Source organism: Cariama cristata, unplaced genomic scaffold, assembly GCF_000690535.1.
Source record: "Cariama cristata isolate BGI_N322 unplaced genomic scaffold, ASM69053v1 scaffold26931, whole genome shotgun sequence".
Taxonomy (NCBI): Eukaryota; Metazoa; Chordata; class Aves; order Cariamiformes; family Cariamidae; genus Cariama; species Cariama cristata.
In genome coordinates this window covers 28,923-38,345 of record NW_009598015.1, presented here as the reverse complement: position 1 = coordinate 38,345, position 9,423 = coordinate 28,923, and the positions used below count along the sequence as shown (strand labels likewise).

At 49.7% G+C, this 9,423-nt stretch overlaps 1 protein-coding gene across 1 annotated transcript; it reads right to left on the bottom strand.

Annotated features, from left to right (window-relative positions):
- Positions 1 to 1,274: 1,274 nt before the first annotated feature.
- On the bottom strand, positions 1,275 to 5,828 carry AQP2 (aquaporin 2 (collecting duct)). The gene is made up of 4 exons (XM_009709135.1): positions 5,459 to 5,828; positions 3,202 to 3,366; positions 2,285 to 2,365; positions 1,275 to 1,525 (listed from the first exon to the last, which is right to left on the bottom strand). The coding sequence occupies exons 1-4, from the start codon at positions 5,822 to 5,824 to the stop codon at positions 1,310 to 1,312; spliced, it is 828 nt and encodes a 275-aa protein (XP_009707437.1). The 5' UTR covers positions 5,825 to 5,828; the 3' UTR covers positions 1,275 to 1,309.
- Between the last annotated feature and the right edge of the window lie 3,595 nt (positions 5,829 to 9,423).

The window sequence follows — 9,423 nt, the reverse complement described above, 5'->3', positions numbered from 1 at the left end:
GACAAAGAGGAGAAGAGCATCATTTGGTGGCGGTTCATGTCAAAACAGTCAGAGGGAGGAAAACGATCAGTAATGTTCCTTATGATATGGAGTTGGGTCCAATCTTACTGAATATTTCCATTAACAGCCTTAGAAAAAGCCTGAATGTGGTGATGACACTTTGTGATGGTGCAATGCTGGGGAGACATCACCAACAGAAAAAAGCATTAGGATGTCACACTGGAAATGTATGACTTTTAGGCTAAGTAATAGAAATGAAATTAAATTAATGGTTGAAAGAGCAAAGTTACATCCCAAAGACTAACCCAATAGTCCCTTTGACTATGCTGGGGACCATAACCAGGTCCTGACATAACACAAAAGAAGGGTGTGGGATGGCTATGAGGCTTTGGGGTGATGCGACCATGAAAAAGATCTGGGCTGTAGGAAGCAAGTGATGGAGAAGATCACATCTGAAATGCTTTGTGTTACATATCTGAGAAGCAGAGTGGAGTAGGAATGAGGAAAGAAAGCAAAAACCAGAGAGAGAGATGAAGCATCAAAGCTAAAGGACAAAACTGATCCAAGAACAAATGAGCCGTGGACAAATTTGGCCTGAAAATCAAAAGGTTTCTCATTGTTACGGGAGAGAGCAGTTGCAAGAGCTCCCCAATGGGGTCAGCAGGGACTCAAGGACACGCTTCCAGTCCCATCTTCTTGGGAAAGCCTCTATGTGAGCGAAGGGCATCTGTGTCCCGTGGCAGGTGATAAATGGCAATTTGATTCCTCGTGGCAGCAAAACTTGTAGTTTGTGAGATACTTGTGGCATGGAGCAAGCGCTCCTCTATGTGTGTGCCAACAGCCGGGCAGCGAGATAAAAATGGGAGATGGGTGAGCGGAGTTCAACAGCAATGAGGCATCGGGTGGCAACCTCCACACCCAGCAAATGGTCGTAATAACAACTTTCCGCAGCGCCTCGGAGCTCTTCGTGAAGGGCAACAAACTCCGCTGCGTGCTACCTCCTGCAAGGGGGACGTGGAAGGAGCTGGCCCAGGGTAGGATCCTCGTTCCTGTTGCTACATCGGTGGTTTTGATTTGATGGCATTTTCCCCCCAGCATCAGAAAACTGTCAGCCACGGGGAGAGGTGGGCAACAGAAGGTGGGTTGGACGGTCCCAGTGCATCTCCCCAGGAGATGAGTCAACTTCAGTCCCTCAGCAAAAATGAAGGGAGAGAGGGGAGAGGTGAAATGCTCATCTGAACAAGCACCGTCTCTAAAACGGATGCCAGAGTTCTCCCCAGCTCTTCTCTCGGCCAGGGGGGAGATTTGGCTACACCTTCTCAGACATCCCCCTCGGCAGGGTCTGTGGGGAGTGAAGCTCCACCGACTGCCGCCGCCGGACCTCGCGCTCTGCCCAGTCCTCCTCCGGCTCGAAGCCTTTGAAGATGGCGAGTCTCTCCGAGAAGGTTTTGGCTTGTGGGAAGAGGATGTAATTGTAGATAATGGAGGCTGCCACTGCCCCAACCAGTGGGGCCACCCAGAAGAACTGAGAAGAATCAGGTGAGCAAAAATCAGCCTGACTTTGGACGACGGAGAGAAACCAGGCTCTCTGAAGAGCGTTGCAGGGGGCTTGTGTTCCTCCCTACTCTGTGTGCGTTGGGAGCAAAACGCAGAAGCCAGCTCTGCTTTGGTCATCACTGTTGACCTGACCTCCCATCCACTGCTGTTGTGCCTGGATGTACCTCACCATCCTCCTCTGTTGAGAGCTGTGTGATCTTCATTAACAATAGGCCCAGTGTGAGCATGCAGAATGATTTGGGTTCCTCTGGAGAAGCATCTTCCTACCCATTTACACATTGCTGTAGAGAGGAGGAGGCTACCAGCTTGGGCTGGACACCTTTGAGCACATCAACCTGAACCACCACAGCTCTGCCTCCCAACGTGCTCTTTGCAGATGGAAATGCCTGGGAGTGTTCCCAAAGGAACTGGTGGAAAATGTGTGCCTGGAACCAGGAAAGGTCCCCAGGATCAGCAAGAAGAGCTCCACTTTCCATTGGTTTTGCTTCTTTTGCTAAGTCACAGTCAACAAATCACACGCCCTTTTCCTGTTGCAATGCACCCTGCTTAGATAAGCCAATTAAGCACCCAGCAGCCCCACCTTTTTTTGGTAATCTCTACATCTCTCCTCCAGCTGGGAGCTGGCATGGACATGCCCACAATCTGGCTAGCTCTGTGGGTTTCGAGGAATATTGGTAATTTGGGGGGGCTCATCCTACCAAAACAACACATAGACCTGATTTCTTACCCAGTGATCGCTGAAGTCTCCGACTATCACAGCAGGGGCGAAAGATCTAGCTGGATTCATGGAGCAACCAGTGTAACGAATCTGCCGAGAAACACCACGCTTATTGTTAGTATTAAGGCTTTTTAGCACATTTAAAAAAAAAAATCCTAGTGTGTTATTAGCATGATTCATTCACCAAGCTGATGTTTCACCCTCCAGCATGGCTGTTCCAGGAAAAGGGATGCTATCGCCTTCCACCACCTGAGTCAACAAGGATGAGTTGTCTGTGTTTGCGCATCTTCTGTGCGAGCACAGGTGTCCCGAGCGTGGTGCAACTCAGCTGCAGGCTGGGTGACGTGCCTTGCAGCATGATAAGGACTGCGGGGACAAGCTCCTGCTGTGCCTAGTCCTGGAGCAAATTGCTACTCCTTGCCACTGAGGCCAGGAGAAGAACAGTCCCATAGACGCGTGGGCTTGCGGAACTTTAAGGATGGAAGATACGGTGAGAACATCGCTGTTTTAATGCGTGTATTGAGAGGTTGGGAATGCCGGAGGCTGCTTTGGTCTGGCATCCAGGAGGGATTTCCCTAGGTGTCCATCCCAAATACTTCCCAGTCTTATCATGGTCTTGAATAAGTCGCAAACACGTTCGCTGCAGGGTAGAAGACCCCACAGAGCCCTGGAGTTCCCTACGGGACTCAAGGAGCAGCAGAGCCCAGCAGGTTTAAGTTTTTTCATGCCCAATAAAAGAAAGCCTAGCTCAGGCTATGGCTCTGTTACAGCTTTGGTGGGATTTTTCTCCTCTATCCACTGGAAAGCCTTGGGCACCACATGAGTTACAAATCCCCCGTCCACCCCGGAGCATGCAGCCGAGCAAGCTTTGGGCATAAACACAAAGACAATCTAAGCAGCACTGAGTTTTAGCCCACTCTACCCACCCCAAGGAGATGCCCCACGGCAACAGAAAGGCCGATGGACAGAGCAGGAGAGCCCAGGTTGTCCTCCCGGCGTTCGTCGGTGGAAGCAAAGATGCAGAGGACCAGCTGGAAGGTGAGGAAGAGCTCAACGGTCACCGCCTGCCCGGTCGTCGTCTCGTTGTGCAGCTGGAAGGGGAGGGAAAAAGTGTCTCGGGGACATGCAAGTTTGGTGGCTGGATTGGAAATGTGGAAGGGGGGGAACCGAAATCAGGGGGAACCAAACAGACATAGGAAATCGGTGAGATTTTTGGCACTGATATGAAAAGGAGGAAAAAATTCTCCGGTAAAAGGAAAAGTGGGTCAATGAGTAATGCTTGATTGACCTGGCAGGAAATGTTTTATTGGCATTTCTTTGGATGTATTTTCCCACTTTTCTTTTCCCTCTAGGAATTTTTTTTTCCTTTTCCTCATACTTGAAATGAAAAATGCCTTTTGGAAAAGTTTACATTCTGAAAATGTCAAAAAGAAATGTTTTGGCATTTTAAAAAAAAAATTTCCCTTCCCACGCTTTTTTGACTGAAAGAATTTGTCAGATTAGATCTGAAGCTGTGCCTGGTTGCACCTCCTCTCTTCCAACTCTGCTTTCTGGCCCTTTATTACTCCTTGGTGGTTTTTCATCCAGATCTGGATGGATCTGGCAGTGCCGCCAGCCAGATCTGCAGCTGGCAGTCCTGCTTGCCTGTGGCCTCCCTTCGCTGGCGCTTCCCCCGCCTGTCCTGGCACATCTCTGCCCTTTCTTTCCCTGTGACTCCTGCTTCAGCCACCGCGCATCCTCCCAAATGTTGATCCCGAGAGAGCTTTGCTCGGTGATATCACGAAGGTGGCAATTGCCCTCCTGGCCGAGATCCAGAGTCAGATCTTGCTCGTTCTCCTCTCCAATATTCCCTCCTTTTTATTTTTAGGGTAATTTGTGCAGGCAGCTACAAGATGAAGAGCCCACAGGGGAAGAAAAAAAAAAATCAAAATCCCTATTCCTTCTTTTAGGTGGTTTAAGCTGTAAAACAACAGAGCTAGGCATTTTGAAAGTCTCTCTTAAAACTCCTACTTGCTTTGTTGGCTTTATTAAACCTCAGCTATTATCAGCCTAAATAGTCTTGTTCAAATTAATCCGCAATCCCTTTTTCGACCCTCTTAATCTCTTTGGCAGCAAAGCTGGGTCCTGGCAGTGCCTCCCTGTTGCAAGAAAGGGGATTTCCTCGCGTGGCTTCCCAAAACACACTGCCCGCCTCCTCCCTCGTCACTCGGCTTGGTTTTGGGCGATGCTGGTCCTGGCATGGGTGTCTGTGTAGGAGGTACAGCTGCCTGCATCTGTCTGAAGAGGAACGGTGCAGAATGGAGAGGGGATAGTGAACCCTCCCGTGACTTTTTAATATTTTTTTCCCCTCTTTTTATTACGTGCATCGGTGGGGAAGGGGATGCTGGAGGTTGGGGTACCATTGGGGAGTCCCCTCAGGGCCTCCTAAGGTTCCCTGGTTTTCTTTTTTCCCTGTCTGTCTGAAACCAGACTGGGATCCTCGTGATGCTTCTGGCACTGCACGGTGGCACTGCCAGGCACCCGTCTGCATTGGGCATTAGCACGAACGAGTGGATCTGGTGTGGCCATCTCTTCACTATGGGAAGCAACTTAATGAGCAGTGCTATCTAATGAAAAGCTGGGATTTAGACCCCCAAAACACTCCCCCTACCCTGATGCAACATCCCCATTGCTGGGAATCCGGCACAGCAGCCTGTAAATAGTGGACTTGCTAACGCAGAGGGCAGAAAAGGCCGCCCGTACCCACAGCAAGACTGGAAAATGGGATGAGCTTGGGGCAAGAGGAACGGCGAGGCGATACTTTTGATCCTGTCCTTCCCTAAACACCTGATCTCCTCCGAATCCAGCTCCTTTGCAATACAGCCCTAGATAAAACAGAGGTGATGGTGGTTTTGTCTTCTAAGTGAGGTGTCTGTGTGGCCAGCTGGATCACACCTCTGTTTTTAGCCCTAAAAAGCAGAGGAGGCAGCCTTGAGTCCTGCCTTTGTCCGTGCTCCTGGAAGGACCCTTGGTGCAGCAGGCTCACGGTGCTGGGCTGCAGCTGACAGTCGTTTCCTACCCAACACTAAATAAGGAGGGTCTTTGCTGACCACAAAATCCTTCTTCACATCCCACAGCCTTCCCAAAAGCCCTACCCAATCTTTCCTGCTCCCTTCCAAGCCCATCCATGGGCTGAAGTCTTACCTTGTTGATGGCCAAGCCTTCCCGAGAGTCTGCTGGGGTGATCTCATGTAAGATGGCAGCCCCCACGACAGCCCCCAGGAGCTGGGCCACCACGTAGAAGACCGCACGGAGGAAGGAGACTTGGGAGCCGACGAGGCAAGCCACTGTCACCGCCGGGTTGATGTGGGCTCCACTGATGTGCCCCAGGGCTTGGACCAGCGTGCCGATGGCCAAGCCGAAAGCCAGCGCGATTTGAAGGATGCTCGGGGAGGAAGCTGAGGGCCAGTTCAGAGCAGAGCCCAGGCCAAAAAGAATAAAGACCAAAGTTGCCAGAAATTCTGCAAAGACAGCCCGGGTGAAAGCTACAGATCGCAGTTCCCACATCATGGAGTAGCGATTGCTGGAGGCTGCGAGGACTGACCCTGCCCGACGTGTCTTCAGGCAACTGCTACCGCTGCTGCTGTGTCCATCGAGGATGATGAGGGGACAACACATATATATATATATGGACGCGGGGGGCCGAAGGATCACCTGCTGAAGGAGAGGGGATTGTGGTCCTAGGAAATCTGATGCTTTTTTTCATTTGTGTTCCAGCTGAGGGAACATCAGGCCCTGCCCCCTCTATTAAAGCTGGGGAATGCAGCGTTTGCCACCCTTGGAGGTCATAAATCAGCCTCGAGCAATGCCATGAACCGCTGTTCCCTTTCTCCTGTGCTTTCTTACTAGGGGACCTATCCCTAAAAGTGCTTGTTGCTCCTCTCTTCTCCGAGCTCTTCCACCTGCAACATGGGGAGGAGAGAAAGCAAGTGGGGTTCTGCAGAACTAGAGATGGAGCTGAGGTCAGGTTGCGTTGAAAAGCAGGACGTGAGGTGTGGTTAAATAACCAGGCAAAACTGGATGCAGAAGAGTCTCTCAGAGGCACAAAACTCCAAGTGACTTCCTGTGGTTTGATTCCTCAGAATACCAGAATTCTGCAGCCTGGGCACAGACTTCCTACCCAGAAAAACAGGAACCAGCCCCAAGAAATGACTGCCAGGAAAGAAATTGTAGTGAGAAAAAATGACACGCAGAGCTGGAGTGCCGGCTGCGCTCTAATTACGGGGATTTTGGTGAACTCAGCTCTTCAGAAATGTCTTTGTACTTCTTGGTGTTAATCCCCAAAAGAGGAATGATATTTTCTTCTCTGGAGCATGATTCTTCCCATCAAACCATCCACTAATTGCCCAACAAGCTTATTTTCCTTTTTCTTCCATTGCTTAGGGCACATTTGCCCATTCCTGGGTGATGTCTGTAAAGCCTTTTGCTCCCTATGTCATTGGGGATGGTGGGTTTGCTGGAAAGATAGGGCTTGTTTCTTTTCTTTCCTTTAGTTTTTCCCTTTGTTAGCAGACTCTGTAGTTATTTTAAAGCACTGTGAGCTGACAGGAGCGGTCCCCCAGGGTAGAGCTGGAGTTGAAAGGACCGTTTTGTTTCAGAGGGATGCAGAGCACCGGAACCGAGAGCCCATTTTTTGGCTCGGACAAAGGCTGCTGCTGTACAATAAACCAAATATTTTTCCCCTCCAGAGGGGAAGTGCCCCTGAACTGATGTGAAAGGTTGATGCAAAATATTCCATATTGCTCAAATTATATCATAGAATCGTAGAATATCTCAAGTCAGAAGGGACCCGTAAGGATATGTGAAGGCCTGTTCTTTCCTCCACAAAAGGTGGGCAACGATTCCGTCAGTTGGACTTGGTGATCCTTGTGGGTCCCTTCCGACTGAACGATTCTACTTCTGTTCTATTCTATTCTTGTCCTCCCTTTAAAAAAGATGCTTACGGGGATATTACTCTTAACAAGGGAGAGATTGTGGGGAGAACAAGTTCAGTCCGTGGGTGAGTCTGAAGGAGGTGGGATTGTGGTCCTAGGAAACCTTTTCCTCTGAAAATCCTTCTCTTGGACTTCCTCGCGGACTTTGTCCCATCACGGCATCTCTCTAGCTTCTGGTTTTCCAGCAACGAAGCCAATCTCATAAAACAGGTTGTGAGGCTAAATATATTTGGGGTGCTGATGAGCCACGGAAACACGGTCACGTCCAGTCTTTAGGCTCTTGCTCCTGCCTGCCTGGTACAGACTCGTGAGCTTAGCGTTAGTCAAGAACCAGTTATGTCAGGGACTGGTTATGAATGCCGGCTGTTATTAGTGCAGGGAATGACAGAGGACAAATACGGGCAATTAACTGGAGCTGATACCCTATTTGATTAATAGTTATTCATGAGCCAGTTGTGATGTATCAGTGCTTAATGAGGACTAATTAAAAGGAAAGAGAAGTAAGCAGGATTAGCTCTGAGCAACTTAAAAGTCTAACACAGCCCCACGGTCCTCACTTTTATCCAGCGATGCAAAAGTTCATCGCAGCTCTTGTTTGTGCCGTGCTTTGAGATGTTTGTGCGATGGACGGTGGGTTTCTGTTCCGTACCGTGATGAACGGATTGGTGTTGCGTTGTGAGCCGTCTCGCTGAAAGCAAGCTCTGCAGTCGTGGTCTTCACTGAGGAGCGGAGCAAACTCTTGCCATGAGATGCTGCTTTCCAGTAAGAATAATAACACAGCCCAGCTTTCACCCAGGGACCTCCGGCACTGCAGTGACTCTAATTCTTCTGGTTTTAAAGAGAGGGGGTCCACACCACGAAGCCAGACACTGCTGTTGCTAATGCCAGGCAGCGAGGCAGTGGCAGAGCCGAGGTTTCCTGCCTTACCATGGCCATGTGTCCTTCCGTGTGCCTGGGAATCGGAGAAACGGGAGACCAAGCAAGCCGAAGAGGTTGGTACTGGGTTGCCGAAGCTCTGCTTGTGTCTAGGAGGGGTTCCTGGAGCTGCTGGTGTTGATGGTAACGTGGCTTTACACCTTGCACCAAGTGTGCTGCAGCTTTGGGAGCAGCAAAGAGCATTGCAGCCCTGTAGCGAAGCCAACTGAGTCGGGAAAGTGCCGTATTTTACCTTTTAATCCACAGTGTAACGGCATTATTGGCTCTCCCCTGGGATCAAATGCAAATACTCATTAAGAGCGTGTTGGCGTCTGCGAAGGGTTGATACGCCGTGCTTCCTCCCGATGGCAGAAAATGGCCTGGTACCGTGTTTTTGAAGAAAGTTTTGCAAGCGAGGGGACCATTCTTGCACAACAACTTGCTTCTCGAGAGACTTAGATGGCTCAGATATCTTTGCTTCCCTGGCTTTCAGGAAAGTATAAACATTAAGGTATCTCCATTCCATCTAAAATACCTCTAAGCCACAGAGAATAAAAGATTTATTGCATAAACAACAGTGAGATTTCCTGCTTGGATCTGATCCGTCGCAGGAGGTGCATGTGATGCCCAGACCTCACTGGAAGCTCCGTTTTTTTGCTCTTTTCTGTAAGCAGAGCGTGCCCACAGACATTTCCCTCTCCTTTCCGACAGCTGATCGGACAACTTGCACCCGTGCTTCACATGGCAGCAAATGCTCTTTTTATTAGACATTGGACAACCCAGAGCAGGACCAAGTCTTGGGAGAAAACTTTATACAAACCTGACTATTATGGGTTCTGCTGTTCACTGAAATACACGTTTTCTTTCAAAGAAAGGAGGTGTAAAACTGAAAATGCTATCTCTAAGAGTTCTCTAGGGGAAGGCTTTAAAAGAAGCCAGTGGATAAGAAGGAAAAAAAATCTTAATTCCAGTATTGTGACTAATCTTCTTGTTTCTCAGCGAGGTTTTCTGCTTGTTGCCTGGATAAATGGATGTGCCGGTGCATTTGGCCGCATCCATGGTGCCCAGCAGAGCGTGGGGAATGGCAGCCATGGGCTGCCAGGACACTTGGGGAAGCAGAGCAGATGGGGATGAGGGGACGGACACTTTTGTGCTGGGATGAGCAGAAGCACAAACACCTCCGCTAGCTTTTCACCTGGGAATCAGGGCACTTGCAGCATTAGTTTGGGTCCAGGGACCTTTCCACCCGGAATGTCCTAA

What these genes read in the sequence shown, in the direction of transcription:
- AQP2 (XM_009709135.1), bottom strand. Translation starts at nt 5,824, where the DNA reads ATGATGTGGGAACTGCGATCTGTAGCTTTCACCCGGGCTGTCTTTGCA. An exon ending in AAGGCTTGGCCATCAACAAG is followed by an intron (nt 3,367 to 5,458) that starts GTAAGACTTCAG and finishes CTCCCCTTCCAG; the next exon opens with CTGCACAACGAGACGACGAC. An exon ending in GAGACTTCAGCGATCACTGG is followed by an intron (nt 1,526 to 2,284) that starts GTAAGAAATCAG and finishes GATTCTTCTCAG; the next exon opens with TTCTTCTGGGTGGCCCCACT.